Genomic DNA, 20,818 nt, shown 5'->3' on the forward strand with positions numbered 1-20,818 from the left:
AGTTCTTAGGAAGTGAAAGTGTCCAAATTAAGGCATCAACAAGAGGTTACCTTCACTCAGGAAAGGTCAATGGGTCAAGATCACCTCTGTCAGCTGGGTAGTCATGTGGTTGGCATTTGCTGGTCCCTTGCTCCTGGGCTCCCTTGCTTTCAGCCTCTGTTTCTGTGGGGGTTCCTCACTTCACTTCTCTGGGGGTGGCTTTCATCTCTTGGCTTCTCTTGGCTCTCTCCAGTTTTTGGCTTGCTTAACATCTCATGGTAATGTCTGCTGGGCCCCAAGCATTGCCAAACATCAGCGTCTCTGTTCTCTGAAGCAAATGTTCTCCAAGCATCTACATCTGCTCTCTCTGTTGGCTCTGAGGATTCTGTCATTTCTGGCTCTCTCCAAAATGTTTCCTTTTGTACAGGATTCCAGTAAACTAATCAAGACCCACTGGGAATGGGTGGAGTCATATCTCCATCTAATCAAAAATCACTCTCACAATTGAGTGTGTCACGTTTCTGCAGAGATAATCTAATCAAGTTTTCCAAACTGCAGTATTGGATTAGGAATAAAAGGAACAGGTGTCTCCACAAGATTGAATCAGGATCAAAACATGGCTTTTCTGGGGAGCCTAATACTTTCAAACTGGCGCTATGACCATGACTCTCCATTTTTGTGATTCAAGTCAAACTTTTGTTCACAGGACTGAGGACTTTTATGCTTATTCCCATCAAGTAAGACTTTAGTAGCCTGATATCTATTTCAGTTTTAAGGAAACAATGATCAGTAGACAACACTAAAGATCTCTGTGAATCAGACTATTCTGATTGTTGTTTTGACTCTACAGTTCATTCCATAACAATGTCTATCTTGTCTCTGCAGGTTAGCTATCCATTTATCCTCAACCACCGCTGAATTTCCATGGTGTTTAAGAATTTCAGAATATCTTTTTGGTTTCTCCCTATCAATAAATTAGGCCTGATCCCACTAAATATCTTTTCCATCTTGATTCTGCACCCATAAGATCTTTCACCTCAAACAGTTCTCCAGCTTTTTTAGATGAAAAATTAGCAAAATTTGCAAGTCTTGTGTTGTCAATTGGCTCTCATCACAGTCCATACTTCATATCTGACAATTTGGGGCTTGCTGAGACTTAAGTCTTGTTATAGGCCTAGAAGCAGAGAGAGGTGGGGGAAAGAAATAGATCTTGAACAAGAGATGGGGTGATGCCAATTGAGCATGGGGTATCTTTGTGGGAGAGGTAGTAATAAAAATTCAGTTTCTGGGATAGATATTTTTAAATTCAGATTTTATTTTTATGTTATTTGTCCTTTTTAATATTTGTTTTTATTTCACAACAAAATTGGAAATATTTTGGTTAAAAAATTTTACCAGACTTTTTTTTTATATAAAGGATTTGCAGTGATAAACCTTTTTATACCTAATACTCATGATTTCTAGTTTTGAAGTTTTCCCTTTGTTAAGCTTGTTAGAATTTTTATATTTTTAATTAAAAAAATATTAAACCTTGTGGATATTTTCTATTACACATATTTTATTTTACTATTTTTTATATATAGGTTCCTTTTATTTATTTGACTTGACTTACAGTTTTGTCTTGTTCGTTAACATTTGAGATTAATCTGTTGATTTTTCTGCATTTCTCCTTCATAATATTTGCATAGAATACTTTTTATATCCCTCTAAGTACTTCTTCTATTTTGCTATATCCAAAAAGTTTAGATGCATATTAACTTTGTTAGTATTTACTAATAAATAAATACTGTTTACTATAGCATATAATTGAAATTTACTTCTATTTATTTTTTATCCATAGATTTTTAAAAGGTATTTATTTTTAATGTCTATGCCCATAGTGTTTCCTAGATATCTATCTGTTTTTTATTTCTATTTTAAGTTAATCGTGGTTAGAGCACATAGACGAAATAACTCCAAGCCTTGAATTCATTCAAGTTTGTTTGTCTGTTTTAGGTCCCTATCGATTGCCAATTTTTGTATTTCACATGTATTCAATAGTTAGTAGCATGCTGTGATGACTAATGCTTTTGTTAGAAGTTAAGCGTGGGAAAATGTATGTTGAATTTTGGTACATTTGTAGTTAGATATTCAAAGCCACACCTCATGCTCTTTCAAGTTGAAGATACTGGAAACGTCAATGTCTACAGCTGGTATGGTTTTGATCAATGATTTGGTTCTACCAACTAGATCCATACAAACTCAGATTTTGGAAGACCAAAGTAAGGTGATCAACCCTCTGCTCCTTCTGGCTTTTATTGCTGGTGAGGAATGTCATGGAGACAAGTGCACTTTTTCCCTGAAGCATTTTGGAGTTTCCAGCTTCCTGGAGAGCTACTTTGATGGATAAAGAGGTAATAACATATTTATTTTCACATATCTGAACCTCAGATCACAATTATGGGCTGGGCTTTTAAGTCACACCTCCCATTGGAAATATCTCTGTTTTAAGTGATCTTCTATAAAGCTAGAGGTTATTACAAGAGTACTAGCTAGAAGCTCCTCCAGTCTTTCCAAATTTGACATGTTGCTATTCTGCTTAATGTATATCTTGCAGTTTAAAATACCTAAATTGTATGGGGGGTGTTGAGCAGTGCAAGGGTAGTTGAGTGATACAATTCTTGCCTGCCATGCAGAAGATTTGAGTTTGATTCCCAGCCCATGCACTTCCCAAAACAAACAAACATCAACGAAAACAAACAAACAAAAATTAAACAAATGATGCTGCAATAACGGATTTTTTTTATCCACATGGAAAAACAATGAAATGTGAACTCAACCATATAGCATACAAATAGTAATAATAATAATAATAATAATAATAATAATAATAATAATAACCTAGGTGTGTTTCCTTCCTACACTAATGAAGCTTCTACTAATACCAACTTATAATAAAGAAAAGCTTTGACCAAACAATTTTCTATACACTGGGAAGATTCCAAATAAATTCTAGAAATAATTTTTAATTAAAAAGTGGATTTTTAAAACTGGATTACCTTTCATTTATGGGCCAACTTAAGGGAAAATGGCATCCTTATAATACTGAGCCTATTCAAAACAGTGTTATGTCTGTGGTTTCATTCTAATTTTTTAGACCCAGTAAATATTAAGGACTTTTAAAATGCTGTTCTAGTTTGCTACTGCCAGAATGCAATATACCAGAGATGGGATGACTTTTTAAAAAGGGGAATTTAATCAGTTGCTGGTTTATAGTTCTAAGGCTGAGAAAATGTCCCAATGAAAATAATTCTATAGAAATGTCCATTCAAAGGCATCCAGGGAAAGATACCTTGGTTAAAGAAGGCCAATGAAGTTCACAGTTTCTTTCTCAAGTGAAAAGGCACATGGCAAACAGTCAGTTTCTCTCTCAGTAGGAAGAGCACATGGCAGACACAGCATCATCTGCTAGCTTTCTCTCCTGGCTTCTGGTTTCATGAAGCTCCCCTGGAGGCATTTTCCTTCTTCATCTCCAAAGGTCGCTGGCTCATGTACTCTCTGCTTTGTGGTGCTGCTCTCTCTGAATCTCCCATTCTCCAAAACGTTTCCTCCTTTATAGGACTCCAGCCAACCAATCAAGACCCACCAAATGGGTGGAGACATGTCATCACCTAATCCAGTTTAACAACCACTCTTGACTAAATCACATCATCCAGGGAGATGATCTGATTACAGTTTCAAACATACAGTATTGAATAGGGATTATTCTACCTTTATGAAATGGGAATTTGATTAAAACATGGCTTTTCTAGGGGACATACATCCTTTTAAACCAGCACAAATACAGATTTCTTCTTAATGTTTTTACTACGTATATTTTTCTGTAATTTTGTTCAACATTATCATTTCTTTTGTTTTGTTTTCAAACTACTTAGTATTAAAATATAGGAAAGTACAGAATTAGCAAAAATTATCAAGAGTATTTGTTATATATAAAATATGTTTGCCATCAAGAAAAAAGGTAAACAATAATTTGGAGAGAATGTTTGGTGCTCATAATTTGTAAATAATGTAGTTTACTACATAATTATAAATATTCATTTCTCTGAAATTTTTTTATAAAGTGCTCACTTTTTAATCTATATCTCATGCATATCAGTATGTCTGTCATGATAGTTAATTGAAAGGAGTTTTAGCTAATGAAAAAAATAAGGTCCATAGAGAATTCCCAAAGAGTGTATAGAAGAGAAGAGAAAATTCCTTGTTCTTTGACTTTCATTAGACTCTTTGTTTGTACCTTAGTTTTCTGTAGTCCTCATGGACAACAAGTAAATCCTCAACACTAAAATATCCAGAAAAATGCTGCACAGGAGTACATAACTAAGGTGATCACAGACAAACACTGTTGACATTCTGTCAGATAATCATGAACTCTACTTGACACAAGGTTACCGTGGTCTTTCGTTTTTGGTTTTTTTCTTTTTTGGCTTGGGCAGACACCAGGAATCAAACCCGGGTCTCCGGCATGGCAGGTGAGAACTCTGCCACTGAGCCACCATCATCTTTAAATACTGGGGTGATCCAATTATCTTCACTGGAAAACAAAAAAAAAATACCAGAATTTGAGGAGAAATTTTCTTTTACATTTAAGCCTTAGGTATAAATATAAAATGTATACCTCAAATTTCCAACTAGGATGTAAAACCTTATGAATTAAAATTCAGTTTTCATAGAAAAAATGTAAAAGTTGAGATGTTCAACAGGATGTCTCTCTACTTCTAGAGAAGGACTAAGTAGTTATGGTATTTTTTAATTAAATAACTAATAATAGTAAAATATTATTTTCAATATAATATATATTATATTGTTAATATATGCTCTTAGGAAAATGATAAAAATACATTAATTTATGAGAAGGATCTTAATTTGATAAAATGAACATACATTTAAAAATGTTAGTCTTTTAATTTCAGCTAGGTTTACTGATTATTGTTACTTTTAGCATACTAATAAATTGTCCCTATTTTACTCTATTTTCAAATTTTGCTGCATGAAAAAGGAAACTAAAAGAGTTGAAATGAAATAAGATATAAATATATTCGCTATTGTCATGTAATGATTCAAACACTGATTGCTCTCATAATTGCAACGAATCACTACGGTTGAGTTATATGTAATGTTCCTATTCTAGGTGAGGATAATTCTTTAGCCAGAAATATATTAATATTAGACATTCAGAATGTGAGTAAAATTAATAGAAAATGTTATCTTCTTGCTGAAATTCCCACAAATATATAGTTTAAGTTGAATAACCAAAGAATTTATTTCAATCCTTTATCTCAGTTTAATAAAATTAAATTCAGAAGTCAAAATTATTTCTTCTTCATGAGGGTAAAATTTTCTACATACAATGTTTAAATAAGCTATAAGGAATCTATTTCACATCTAAGAGAGTGATGTGATTTATAGATCTATAATCAAAGCCAGGACATTATTTCCTTATTTTGTCTTGTGCCTTTCAGCAGGTATCTGCCATGACTGACAGTGCAACAAACAGCACTCAGAATTAACTGACTTCGTTGTTCTTCGTTCTTCTTCATTCAGAGTTTGCCCAGAGCTCCACATTCTCCTCTTGCTGCGATTTCTGCTTGTATATGTCATGATTCTTCTAGGGAACATTGGGATGGTGGTCATTATTATGAATGACCCCCAGCTGAACACACCAATGTATTTCTTCCTAGGAAACCTGTCCTTCATTGACTTCTATTCATCTGTTATTGCACCCAAGGCTATGATAAACTTCTGGTCTGGAAGCAAGTCCATCTCCTTTGCAGGCTGTGTGACCCAGTTCTTTCTTTTTACCCTCTTCATTGTGACTGAGGGATTTGTCCTGGCAGCCATGGCTTATGACCACTTCATTGCCATCTGCAATCCCCTCCTCTACTCAGTTCAGATGTCATCACATCTCTGCATTCAGTTGGTGGCAGGATCCTATTTCTGTGGCTGCATCAGCTCAGTTCTCCAGACCAGCATGACGTTCACTTTATCCTTTTGTACTTCTCACACCATTGACCATTTCTACTGTGATGACCGTCCACTTCAGAGGATTTCATGTTCTGATCTTTATATTCATAAGATGGTTTCTTTTTTCTTATGCAGCATTATTGTTTTGCCTACCGTCATAGTCATTATTGTTTCTTACATGTATATTGTGTCCACAGTTCTGAAAATACACTCCACTGAGGGATGTAAGAAAGCCTTCTCCACTTGCAGCTCTCACCTGGGAGTTGAGAGTATGCTGTATGGTGCCATCTTTTTTATGTATCTCACACCTGACAGATTTCCTGAGCTAAGTAAAGTAGCTTCCTTATGTTACATCTTCGTCACTCCCATGTTGAATCCTTTGATTTACTCTCTGAGAAACAAAGATGTCAAAGAAGCTCTGAGAAAGATCCAGCAGAAAAAAATATTTTTATTTAATTCTTTCTTAATACTGATATAATTGAAAGTCTTTGATTTTGGCATAATTCATTGAAACATTGAGGTCAGCAGTCCTCCACTTGATTTTAGAAATATCCAATCTTGGAGAATTTAAGTGTGTTTACTTCCTGCTGAAGAATACAGTTGAACTATGTTTTGGCTTACTATTGATTTGTAGTGGCTTTCTCCTTAATTCATCTTCATTTTGGATAAAGGTAATGATTGCCATCTCATTTTGAGGGGAAATATGTTTTCAAGTATGAACCTGGCTTTCTGAGGATGTTGTTTGTAATTTTTGCCTGAGTCAGTAACATATGTTATACAAATGGGGATGCATAAAGCAGAGTTAGCAAACTCCAGTGCAATAAGAAGAAAGAAAAATATCACATATTTACTTATGAAATCTTTTTGCGTGTCTTGAGAGAATCAGATACAGTGCAATGCAGGGTCCTAAGGGTGACTTTGTGAATTACCCTTAGTTATCCAGAAGCTGAATGAATTTCTTGATGTCTCTAGCTTGCATCATGATTATTTTGTTCTTCTTTTAAATATGTACATGACTAGTTATTCCTGAAAGTCATTCTATTTGCAAGAAAACTGTAATACAATTAAACCAAAAATCAAGATATTCTATTTTCATTAAATGTGTCTTTTTTATTCTTTATTCATCAGTTGATATTACAGAATTCTGATACAGCTTGGCCCTATGAAAATTCATATATATCTGTGTATATGATTCTTTTTTTTAAGAAACTCACAATCAGATGAGAAGTTCCACAGAACATTATAGGAAGAATAGAGAGAATAGAGCTTCTAAAAGTGAGTGATCAAAATGATCAGGCATTTCTAAGAATTTTAGTAATGGACAGAAGTAAGTAAGATGAAATAGATAGCTTTTCCATACAATGGGAAATATAGAACTATGTGGTGAACTTCATCAAACTTAATAACTAATCTATAATGCACAAGAAAGGGAGCGAGAGATGACTTTAAAAGGAATACTGCAGATACCATGAAGACTTCTATGGCAAACAAGGGAGAATCATCTTTATTCTCTTTCACCTGGGAGAAAGGTAGTACTGTGATCCAACTGGCATTTTACAAAAACTACACACCAAGCTCTGTGGAAGATAAATAATCATAGCAGAAAACAAGAGACCCAGAAAAGTTGCCACAGACTAAGTAGGAAGTGATGATAGTTTTAAAAAAGTAGCAGCATTATAGTGGGGAGAAGGAATATTTTTCAACTTCAGAAAAACTAAGCTGAATGTATTGATTGGTTAGTTATAAAAAGAAAAGAGGTAATTGTGAATAATAACTTCTAATGTTTGAGATTAAAGGAGGGAAATGTCACCCCATAAAATATAGAAGAAAATATAAGATTTAAAAGTTAAATTAAGAGTTAATAATTTGTTGGCCACAGATATGACTCTAAGGAATGTTAAAGTAAAAATGAGAGAGAGACTGGGATCAGGGGATCTGGAGACATCAGTCTTCAGACAAGTTTATTTTCAGCCAAGTACAAAATTATATACTAGAAAGAAAGGTAATAATGGTTGTTTGCATGCAAAAGCTATATAATGCAAAAATAAGTTCCAGGAAGTAAATACTTTTAATGCTAGGATGTTGATTTCCCTTAAGCAAGTCTCTTCCACACCTCATTGTGCTTTATCTGCATATCTCAGCTTCTATGGAAGTTCCAGATCCTGAAAGCTCAAGTCTGCATTTCCTCACAGACTTGTGTTTGCAAGCTTTAGGTTAAACAATAACCTTTTTAACTCCTACATTTCCCCTTTTTTGTAAAGCTATGGTGACCATGCCTGTCTTCAGTTGCCCTTATTCTCTGAAGTATGGGTCTTACCCATCATTGACTACCAGCCAAGCACTATAGCTTATTTATGGGAGGAGTTCAAAGCTTTTACAAACATTATATTGAGAGCTTGTGTTTATTTATGATTAGAAGATATGACAGATAGCAAATGGTGCTCCAGGACACTTAAGAGGAAAAGAAATAGTAAAAAAAAAGTAAAATTCCTATTCCCAATGTTGTCAGAAAATGAGAAGATTTCCACCCAAAAATAAGATTAGGATTTTTTAGCTCTTGGGTAATTGATTCTATAACATCACCTCCCTAAGCTACATGTAAATTATTCTGAAATAATTCTAATACCCGTTTTTGTAATTCTAAAATACCAAGATTTAAACTATCTGAAAGCCCCAAAAGATGCCTCTTTTATCTTTTCCCATTCTATTTCAGAAAGGGGTAATACAAAAATTGCTCTTATTGCAATCACATTTCAAACTTTGTAAGAAATTTAAATTATACATTTGATCTCCAATATGAACCAATGCTGTCTCTATATCATTTAGTCTATATTAATTTGCTCATCAATACAAGATAGACTATGCCACAGTTCATTGGTGTTTTTATCCATCCTTTAACATAATACTGCATCTGTATAGTTGAATGCAGTGTAGTTCCAGTGACCACAGCCACTGTGATAATTCCAATGATTTCAGTAACAGCTGCAATAATGAGTCCAATTAGTCTCTTTGTCCTTTTCAGATATTCTTTTGCCAAATGGGTCAGGATTTGGGTTTATGGAGAGGATTACCAGGATCTTGACATCTGCACTAGCAGCATACCTCTTCTTCTCCTTGCTGCTACAATCGTCTCATTTTTCTGCAACATAAATGCTTGGAGACAAGAGAAAAGAGAACAATTCTCACAATTAAAAGTTTGATTATTTATATGCATATGACTTTTCACAAATACATATGGATCTTTAGTACATATTTGCATATAGTATTTATGGCTGCTATAAAAATTGATCCCAGTCCTAGGAAAATTTCCCATAAAGTTCTCTGAATAATGTATTTATCATCCCAAATTTTGGCACAAATCATCCTCTATGTAATAAACTCTGATTTAGCTTGCCTGTCCATATAGTCTCAGTTTTCTTCAAGTTAGAGATGGGAGACCCCACAGGGGCTGCATCTCTTTCAATTCCATAGGAATCATTAATTACAATAACTGCTAAATCCATATGACATAACTGCCATCCATTCCAACTTTCTTTCCCATCTAACAGGCAAGTATCATTTGTTTCCATAGAGTTATGCATATGAGTCTTCCTAAAAATAGAAGAGTTAAATTTGATACCATTTTTCTTCTTCTTTAAGTAGTTTTGGAAGTCTAGAATCTACTGGACCTGGGAATCCTAAACTTGTATTCAGATATTTTGGTAAAGTTGGATCTGCCCACATTAGGGCCCACAGCAGAGGTGGGTTAGAGATATAAGCCCAATAAGTATGACTATGTCCCTGTCCTTCAGCAATTAAAGTAATATGTCCTATAATATACATTACCCAGTTAGTTATTTTTTGTCTGGGTCAACATGTCTGGGTTTTATTCTCTTCAAGGAAATCCAAACTGAGGTTCCATCATCTGCAATGACAAGAGCAAATCCCCTACCACACACCTTTATCATGCCTAGTTTCCATAACTCATCTTTAACATCTTTCCAATAGATTGGCTGCAGCTGCAGTTCTCTTTGGGTTGTATTATTTTTCTTTTCCAAATTACTAAAATGTTGTTCTGCAGGGGTCTGTGATGAATTATCATAAATGTTTTAAAAATTTAAAATAACCAGTGATTTTGCTAATTGATCTCTTGGTGTACTTATTTTCACAACATCATCCTCCTGATCTCCCCCTTTTTGTTTTATGAGCATAGACTTTAGCGTCCGGTTTGTTCATTCGATAATTTATTGCTCAGAGGGATTATGTAGAATTCCTGATATGAATATTATGAAAAGTAGTATAAAATTTATGAAATTGCTTTCCTGTATAAGCAGGACCACTGTCCATTTTAATAGATTTAAGGCATCCCATAACAGCAAAAGCATTAAGTAAATGTGATCGAACATGGCAGAAACATTCTCCAGATTATGTGGTAGCCAGATGAAATGAGAACAAGTGTCTATGATAACATGTACATACTGCATTTTACCAAAATGTGAAATATGAGTAACATCCATTTGCCATGATTCATCTGCTTTTTGACCTCAAGGATTAACCCCTGATGCAAATGGAGTGCATTTAAAGGTCCACAGGTTTGACAAGTCCTAACAATGACCTGAGCTTGCTGTTTAGATAAAGATGGAAATTTCTTTTGAAGAAGCCCTTTGCTACTGATATGAGTCAATTTGTGAAATGTTGTGGATCCTGAGTTACCCTCACAAGAGTATCTTGCTTGCTGATTTTGTAATGACAAAGACCTTTAAGATTAGTATGAGCTCTTATATGCATGATAAAAGCAGGATTAATTCAATTTCTGACTAATGATTGTAAATGTAAAAACATTTGAGACAGTTCATCTCCTTCAAATAAAGAAGCTTTCTCAATCTGAGTAACTGTTTGGCAAACATACTTAAAATTAGAAACACTAATTAAGAGATTGTGGAAAATTTTGCAATATTTGAATTAGAGCTGCTAACTTAGCATGTTGGGCTGAGGTCTAAGGTGTTTTCTAACTTTTGTTTTTCCCTGGGGTGACATATGCAGCCTGCCCATTATTATTACCATTAGTAAAGATGGTAATGGATTTTTCTAGTGGGGAAGCCTGATTTATTTTAGGCAAAATCCATTATGTTCTTTTTAGAAATTGTAAAAGTTGGTTTATTTATTTATTTATTTTTTAAAAATTTAACAACAAATGAACAAAAACATTTTCAACATATTATTTCATTTTATATATCTAATCAGTAATTTACAATATTATTACATAGTTGCATATTTATTATCATGATTAAGAAATAATAAAAGTTTTGACATCAGCAAATGATTATCAGTTTGTGTTTTATAATTACTAAATGCTATTTGCCTGTAAAGAAGGATTTTATAAAACTTAACAGTAGCTAACTTTTCTTATGTAAAGAAGGATTTTATAAAAAAAAAAGAGTTATGGGCCCCATCAGGCTAAGAAAAACAACCCGGGACTTCCCAGGGGCGGTTATCTGCTGCCTTTGTTATGCAAGGTTTTCTGCTGCCTTGGTTATGCAAAGTTATAACTGCCAGAGAAAGTTTATCTAAGAATGCAACTGAAAAGGTTGAGTAAGGGAGTTTTGCACGAGACAGCTGCTTCTTGCAAGAAGCAGCTCCCATGACTCATGCGCGAAAAATGTTTGTTATCTGCTTCTTGCAAAATGTTCGTTATCTACTTCCTGCATAAAGCAGAACCTGTAACTCATGTTCAACCCTCAAACCCCACCCCCTTATCCTGGCCCTCAAAAAGCTTCCCAAAACCCAGGTTCGGGGCTCTCTGTTCCTGCGTGTTCAGTGAGCCCCACACATGTGTGGTAAATAAACCCCTTGCGTGTTGCATGAGAGAATGTCTCTTGGAGTCCTCCTTTGCGTGGCAAAACTCTTGAATTCTCGAATTCTTACATGCCAAGAGCTATTGAAGATAAATAGTCTTTGAACATCTTTTCCTTTGTGAGGTTCACACACTATGCAATTAGGATTGTGACCTCTTAATTGATATCTTTGGTGACTTTTGGCTACCAAAGAAATGATTTTTTGCAGATATGTATTTAAACATTTTGTCAATTATTTGGTAAAAAATTTATTTTAAAACATTATTTTGCCAAAATAGGCCTGTGGGAGATTGCACGGTAAAGAAAATAATAAAATCAACAGGTTTTTCTAAATCTATTTGAATAAGCTGTCCTTCTTGAATGCATTGTTCAATTAATTTTAATTCTTGTTAAGCTACAGCTGTTAACTGTCTTTTGCTTAATAAATCAGAATCTCCTTATAAAATCTCAAACGCTATTGTAACAAAGTATCAATAGTGGCATGTACCCATAGTAAATGAGCAGATTTTGTAAAATGAATTCATTGGATTGATTGAAAAGGAATGCAGGAATGAGGATTTTTTATAATTGGTTGCATATTTTTGCTAATTTTAAATTTATTGCATGCAGTTTTATGATATTTTTTCACCATATTGGCCAAATTCCAATTTGTTTACATGACTGGGCCCAGTGAGGTCCTCTGGGAACTGGCTAGGGCCAAGAGGAGCTTCCTGGGACCTAAATATCTTTATTAAAATACACCTCCTTCCAGGAGGATAGCCAGTCCTCCCAGCTAGAGTGCACATTTTAATTGTTTTTTACCAAGGTCATGTGACAGCAACATCAGGGGCATTTAATGGCAACATAAGGTGAACAAAAAAGACTCCACAAGTATATCTTTTCCTTGCATTCATTCAGCCCTCAAATCTGATCTGCTCACAAAGTAAACCATGGTTATTTTGGGATAAATTTAGTTTATATATATGTAGTTTATATAAACACCGAACAAAGCATTAAGACATTTGGCTTAAAGGAATTTAGGTATTTACATGATTTAAATATTATTTAGCCAGTAATAGATTCATTTATAGTAATATTACTTAGATTAATAGATTAAGCCACCTGGTTTAGGGCAAGAAAAGAAACAGTTTTTTGCCAGTATAATGATACCCAGGAGAAAATCAGTACTTTTTATACAGATAACAACATGATAAAAGTGAATGTAAGCTAGTTTGATAAAACACAGACTCTTTGCCTTTTACACTGATTATCTAGGAAAAAATTTTATATTTTTTCATTGAGTCCAGGAAAACATCATTTTAGATTCATTAAATGTTTCTTGATTTTGACTGTAATTTCTCTTTTTATAAACCCTCAGCAATTATTATATTAGTTCAGGCTTTGTCCTACATTTTTCTCATTTTGTAACACTTATTCACTTTATCTTAAGGTAAAACTATTCTTTTTTATCAATAAAAATATATCTTTTATATTTTTCATACTTAAATCATTATTTTAAACAAATATTTTACCACATATAATTACCATCAAAATTAAATGTTAAAATGTTGACTACTTAAAATACCTCAGTTAATGTTTCAAATATGCATTAACTATCAATATATAGTTTTTAACAAGAATTTTCAGTTTCAAAGTTCTTAAAATATATTTCCTTTTCAAATATGAATAGGAGCTAAACTCATGGCCAGTTTCGAAACTGCTGTTTGTCGAGAATCTAAGTTAACAAAAGGAGATGGTGCGGCCACTCCCATTCTGAGTCATAGGATTTTATCTGTAGCATTGGTATAAATTTCAGTAGAATAATTGTTTAGATTAAACTAAGGTAACTTAACAGAATGCTCTGAGTCAGAACTATCATCCTGAATTGCATACCCCTTAGGGGACCGATCTGTTACAATTCCATAAGAACCATTAATGAGTACTGATTCCTGTTTTGCATTGTTCCTATTGAATATTTTCTGACTCAGGTGTATATGAGTTTTTATATAAAGAAAGGCAGCTCATTAAGAACAAGCTCAGAAATTAATTTTTTTTCTCTGCTAAAGGTATGGTAAAGAAGCAATCTTTTAAATCTATCATAATAATAGAAAACATTATAGCCTTGAGGCTGAAACCAATAACAATACTTCTGCACTAAAGAAAAGAGCTCTAGTGACTCTGAAGTTGTCATTGAGACCCCTGTAGTTTCTAACAATGTTTTCAACACACAAATATACTCCTCCATTCACCCACTATGATTTCCCATTACTCTGATGCTACAAGGAAATTAAAATTATTCAAAAGACTTACAACAATGACCTAGGTCTGTTCTTGTGGTGAATCCTCAGCATCCAGAGACACTCAATTTCCTTGGATACTTTAACATGAAAGCAGAGTAATCCCTTTTTAGAGTCCCTTCATGGTTGCCATCTGTTGGCCGCAGCTATGACCCTAAGGAATGTTAAAGTAAAAATGTTTATTTTCAGCCAAGTACAAAATTATATACTAGAAAGAAAGATAATAAAGGTTGCTTGCATGCAAAAGTTATATAATGCAAAAATAAGTTCCAGGAAGTAAATACTTTTAATGCTAGAATGTTGATTTTCCTTATGCAAGTCTCTTCCACACCTCATTGTGCTTTATCTGCATATCTCAGCTTCTATGGAAGTTCCAGATCCTGAAAGCTCAAGTCTGCATTTCCTCACAGACTTGTGTTTGCAAGCTTTAGGTTAAACAATAACCTTTTTAACTCCTACAATAATTAATTTAAGAGAGTATAGTAACCTCAGGAGTCAGACAGATTTGGAATTCTGTTTTTGATTGCGTAGCCTTGGGCAATTTACATAGTAGTTCTGCATATGTTAATTTCCTCATGTATTAACCACCTCTTAGAGTTATTTGAAAGATTAGATGATAAGAATTTCATGTAAATTTGTTAAAACAAAATATTTACCTAATGCCAAATTTGTTCTTTCTTCATATTCTCAATATCGTATCTAAAAAAATGCTAATAGAAATTACCTCGACCTATTTCTTGTAACTCTATCATAAATTATCCCCAGATAATTTCCATTTGCCAAAAGATGGAAACAACACAAGAGTCCATCAACAGATGTATCAATAACAAAATATGCTATATATATAGGAAGGAAAATTATTCAGCAGCAAGAATGCATGAAGTTCTAAAGCAGGGGTCAACATGGATGAAAGTTGAAGAAAATATTTTAAGTGAAATAAACTCAGACACAAAAGGACAAATATTGAATGACCTCACTCATTATGAACTAATAATAATATGTATACTCGTCAACTCAAAATATAGTTACCAGGGTATAGAATGAGGCTAAAGAATGGGGACCATTTGTTTATAATGTAAGGAATTTTGACTAAAGTGAGCTTAAATGTTTGGAGGTGGACAGTGGTTATGATAGCACATTATTGTGAGAATAGTTAGCAGTGCTGAATGATATGTAAGTGTGGTTGAAAGGGGAAGTATAGATTCATATATGTCACAAGAAGGAAAGTTGGAGGTCAAAACAAGGGAATGTATAACATCGTGAATCTTGTGCTGAACAATGCCTTTGATTAACTGTACAACTATTTTTAAATTTCTTTCATGAACTAGCCCATGTATGACACTATTTTAAGAAGTTAATAATAGAGGAGTGTATGGGAGAAATGTACCTATTGCAAACTATGAATTATAGCTAACTTTAATATTTTAATATTTTCATCAAGAGTTAACAAATGTACCATACCAACACTGTAAGTCAATAATATGAGGGGATAAAGAGCATGGGATGATTAAGGTTTTCTTTTTTTCTTTTTATGTGCTATCTGGAGTATTAAAATATTCTAAATTTGATCGTGGGGTTGTATGCATAATCCTGTGATCATACTGTTTTCTAGGCTGTGTGAATATATCTCAATAAAATTTCAGGATGCATGGTGGTTCAGTGGTAAAATGCTCATCTTTCACGTGGGAGACTCGGGTTCAATTCCCAAACCATGCACCCAAAATGTAATGATAAAGAAATTGCATTAGAAAAAAAAAGAATGGAAGTGTCAGGTGGAAAGAAGCTGATACAAATTTGAGGGAGCTGAAATGTGGCATGCATTCACTGCAGTTGGCACAAGCCCAGAAGGAAATGTGCTTTGTTTTGGAACAAAACTCAGAGCCTGAAGAAAAACCATCACCATAGTTTCTTGATGGCAAAAGAAGGATGGGGAGAAAGGAATGATCAGCTTTAACTTAATAGTGCATTTTCCTCTCCACCAAAGCAGATGAAGGAACACATGAGTACACACTAACGGTTTCTTCATGGGGAAGTAACCAGCAGAAAACCTGTCTCCTTCTGTGGTACTAACAAAATCAGGCACATGTACAGAGTGTGTCCTTCACAAGGACATACCATCATGAAAATATTTTTTAAATAATGGAAGCTAAATGAATTTTAGAGTTAGCACCTGTAATGCACAAAAGAGACTCTACCATTAACATTTGAATGGACTTGTTTTATCACTTTATCACATACCCATTGATCAGTTGAGCCAACTTATTTTTTATCCATTTCAAGGAAAGTTGCAGACATCAGTAGATTTTCCCTAAATAATTCAGGATGAATATCTTTAGAGTTCAACATTTTTAGTTTATTCATTTATACTTAATATTTACATACAATAAAATACACTCATCTTAAGTGATGAATTTTAACACCCATGTAACCATACTCCTATCAAGTTATAGCCCATTAACCTTCCCTCTATATCTTACTCTCATGTCACATGCCACCCAGTGAATCTGACCCCTGTTCCTAAAAAACAACTAGTACACTAATTTTATTTTCCATTATGGATAAGTTTTACCTGTCCTAGGAATTCATATTGATCAAATCATACTTTATGAACTATTTGGGTCAGACTTCTTTCACTCAGTATTAGAATGTTGCATTTATCAGTAGTTAATTTTTTAAATACTTCTAAATTTTCAATTATATGAATTACCACCATTTGTTTATACACTGTCCTATAGACAGAAACCTGGACTGTTTCCAGTTTGAGGCTATTATGAATAAATATGCTATAAACATCAAAAAAAGTATGACCTAGAAATTCTTCCAACATTTCCAAATTTGCTATGCATCAACTCTCTTTAACAAATATCTTCCTGTTTGAAATACTTAAGGTGCTTTCACTTCTTGCGTTATTCAAACACTGTTTTATAATAAAGGTAATCTTTATTATAAAGCATCACTCTGTCATTAAACACTGCAAAAATTCCACATAAATTCCATAAATAATTTAAATTAAAAACCAGATCTTAAAATTGGATTACAAGTAGCTTATACAAAGATTAAGAGAAAAAATACATCCTTGTGATATTAAGCTTATTAATAAAAATATTATGTCTCTTTTTTTAATCTAATTTTTCAGGCTTATTAAGTACTAAGGACTTTTTACATATAGGTACTGATTCCTTGCAAATATTTTTAGTTGGGTTTTTTTCTATAATTATATTGAATGTTATTTCTTTCCAACTATTTTCTAACTGTTTAATATTTAAATATAAGAAGGTTTAGAATTAGCAAAACACTACCTGGCTTTGACTTTGTACATCAGAGGATATTTCTCGTATCATGAAATTTGTTTGCCATGAAGAAAAAGAGGCACACAATAATATGGGGAGAATGTATGCTTTTGTAATTCATAGAAAATGTAGCTTATTACATAATTATAAATATTACTCTGAAACTTTCCTCATATGGTATGTACTCTTTATTTCTTCATGCCTATCAATATGTCTGCTATGATAACTAATAGAGAGCTTTTCTTAGTCAATGAAAAATACAAAGCACACACCGTCTTCCCAAAGGGTACACATGCAACAAAAAAGAGAACATTCTTTGAATTTGAGCTATTATTAAACTCTCCGTTTGTATCTGAGTTTTCTGTAGTCCTTACGGACAATGGCCCTGGAGCCCGCACTTATGCATCCATAATTGACTTTATGATTACTCCTGTCCCAGTGGAGTCTTTCACAGAAGATAAGCAAAACCTCAAAGCTGAATCCAGAAAAAAACTTCACAGGACTAAACAAAACTAAGGCCATCATAGGCAATCACTGTTGATATTCTGGCAGGTAATCATGAACTCCAATTGACACAAGGTTTCTATGGTCTTCAAATATCTTTGTTGATAACATTGTCCTCATAGGAAGATATGTAAAACATACAAGGATTCAGAAGTGGAAATATCCTTTATATTTGCACCTTAGGTCTATTTCTCCTGACTAGAGACTAAGATACTATTAATTGATTCACCCTTAATAGAAAGCAAACCTCTGCAATGTAAGTGTTGGGATGTTCATCAACTTATTTCTCTGTTTCTAAAGAGTGGCTAAATGATCATGGCATTTAAAAAATTAAACAATTACTAATGCAAATGAAATATTTTAAAAAACACTAAAAACGCATTTAGTTATGGGAATGACCTAATCTAATAAAATGAATACATTTGAAAATAACTTTAATAATTTAATTTTATCTAGTTTAATGATTTTTATACTATTAATTTATCATATCAGACATTGTCTCTATTTCTAAGGCTTGCTGCAAAAGTGGCAACTGAAAAAAACTGAAATAAAGTAAGGTAAAAATGTTTTTAAATATGTTTATTTCTGTCATGTAGTGATTTAAAACTAACCATTAGTTCTCACAAATTGAACAAGTCATGGCCATGGGGGTTATGCTTAAAATTTCTATTTTAGATAAAGATAATCCAGTAACTATAATTATATCAAGATGAGAATTTCAGTATGTGAATAAAATTAAATATTAAAAACAGGTGATCTTCTTCCTGAACTTCCTGAGAAGGCATAATTTAAGTGGAATAACCAAAGAAATTATTTCAATCCTTAAATTCACTCTTTAGTAATATTTAGGTTTCAGAAGCCTTGTTATAGCTAATCTGAAGACTTGCTTCTTCATGTTATGGAAAGTATTTTATATCCAAGATTTATTTAATCTTTAAATAATCTATTTCAACATGTAAGAGAGCATTTATAGCTCTAAATAAAAGTCAAGATGTTATTTCCTTATTTTGCCTTGTGCCTTTCAGCAGGTCTCTGCCATGTGTGACAAAGAAAAAAACAATCACTCAGAAATAACTGACTTCATTCTTGTAGGCCTCAGAGTTCACCCAGAGCTCCACATTCTCCTCTTCCTGCTATTACTGTTCATATATGCCATGGTCCTTCTAGGAAACACTGGGATGATTGTCATTGTTATAACTAACCCCCGGCTGAACACACCAATGTATTTCTTCCTAGGAAACCTGTCCTTCATTGACCTCTTCTATTCATCTGTTATTGCACCCAAGGCTATGATAAACTTCTGGTCTGAAAGCAAGTCCATCTCCTTTGCAGGCTGTGTGACCCAGGTGTTTCTCTTTGCCCTCTTCATTGTGACCGAGGGATTTGTCCTGGCAGCCATGGCTTATGACCGCTTCATTGCCATCTGCAATCCCCTTCTCTACCCGGTTCAGATGCCATCATGTCTCTGCATTCAGTTGGTGGCAGGATCCTATTTCTGTGGCTGCGTCAGCTCAGTTCTCCAGACCAGCATGACGTTCACTTTATCCTTTTGTGCATCTCGCACCATTGACCATTTCTACTGTGATGACCGTCCACTTCAGAGGATTTCATGTTCTGATCTTTACATTCATAAAATGATTTCTTTTTTCTTATGCAGCATTATAATTTTGCCTATCATATTTGTCATTATTGTGTCTTATATTTATATTGTGTCCACAGTCTTAAAAATACACCCTACTGAGGGATGTAAGAAAGCCTTCTCCACTTGCAGCTCTCACTTGGGAGTCATCAGTGTGCTGTATGGTGCCATCATTTTTATGTATTTCATTCCTGACAGATTTCCTGAGCTGAGTAAAGTAGCTTCCTTATGTTACACTCTAGTGACTCCCATGTTGAATCCTTTGATTTACTCTCTGAGAAACAAAGATGTCAAAGAAACTCTGAGAAAGATCCTGGAGAAAAGATATATCTTTATTTAAGACTTTCTTAACAGTGATAAAGCTGAAAGTCTTTGACTCACAATAATTTAGTGATTAATTGAGGAAAAGAATCCTCCAATTGATCTTAGAAATATTTAATCTTGCAAAGTTGTTTTTGTTTTAATTCTTTGTGCTCATTGCTAAGGAATGCATTTGGACTCCATTTTCCTTACCTATTGATTTTGGAGTGGTTTTCTCCTTACTTTGTCTTTATTTTGGACAAAGGTAATGATTGTTGTCTCAATGTTTACAGAAAATATGTTTTCAAATTTGCAGCTGTCTTCTTGAGGATGTTGTTTGGATGTATCGTTTATCTTGAGTTATAAATTTATGTTACATGAATGAGTATATAATAGGCAGAGGTAGCAAATTCCAACATAATAAGCAGAAGGAACAAATTCCCACATTTACTTAAGAAATCTTTTAAATGAGTCATTAGAGTATCAGATAATCTGCAATATGTAGAGTCAAAAATATGACTTTATAAGCTACCCTTATTTGTCAAAAGCCAGAATGAATTCACAGCTTCTTGGGCTTGGATCATGCTTATTTTGTTCCTCTTCTAAATATCTACTAGATTAAGAAATTATTCTTGAAAATTTGTCTATTCACAGGAAAACTGTATTGAAAATAAACCAAAAGTCAAATTAATGCATTTCTATTAAATATGCCTTCATGAATGTCCATTCTTCAAATTGTATTTATTGAATTCTGATAGATTCTTGGCCTTATGAAAACCCCTAGATTAAATAATTTTTAACTAAGAAGCTCATAGCCAAATAAGAAAGGCCAAGAAAAAAATTAAAATGTCATGTTATAAATACAATGAATAAAGACAAATATAGAGGCTATAAAGAGAAGGGAACCTCTAAATGTGAATGAACACAATGGTCTGTGATCCATAGGCACATTTTAAAAATAGATAAAATTTATTAAGATGAAATGATAAACTT

General features: G+C 33.5%; 2 protein-coding genes across 2 annotated transcripts; both read left to right on the forward strand.

Annotated features, from left to right (window-relative positions):
- The first annotated feature begins 635 nt into the window (after nt 1-635).
- On the forward strand, nt 636-6,460 carry LOC143690630 (olfactory receptor 9K2-like). The gene is made up of 2 exons (XM_077168264.1): nt 636-716; nt 5,504-6,460. Exons 1-2 carry the CDS (start codon nt 636-638, stop codon nt 6,458-6,460), a joined length of 1,038 nt encoding a protein of 345 aa, XP_077024379.1.
- Nucleotides 6,461-18,923: 12,463 nt separating this feature from the next.
- On the forward strand, nt 18,924-19,865 carry LOC143690083 (olfactory receptor 9K2-like). Its single transcript, XM_077168077.1, has one exon. It carries the CDS (start codon nt 18,924-18,926, stop codon nt 19,863-19,865), a length of 942 nt encoding a protein of 313 aa, XP_077024192.1.
- The last annotated feature ends 953 nt before the right edge of the window (nt 19,866-20,818 follow it).

The sequence above is a fragment of the Tamandua tetradactyla genome, chromosome 7, assembly GCF_023851605.1.
Source record: "Tamandua tetradactyla isolate mTamTet1 chromosome 7, mTamTet1.pri, whole genome shotgun sequence".
NCBI lineage: Eukaryota > Metazoa > Chordata > Mammalia > Pilosa > Myrmecophagidae > Tamandua > Tamandua tetradactyla.

Coding starts and splice junctions, on each gene's coding strand:
- LOC143690630 (XM_077168264.1), top strand. CDS start 636: ATGACCATGACTCTCCATTTTTGTGATTCAAGTCAAACTTTTGTTCAC. Junction 717..5,503: donor TTTATGCTTATTCCCATCAA/GTAAGACTTTAG, acceptor CATGACTGACAG/TGCAACAAACAGCACTCAGA.
- LOC143690083 (XM_077168077.1), top strand. CDS start 18,924: ATGTGTGACAAAGAAAAAAACAATCACTCAGAAATAACTGACTTCATT.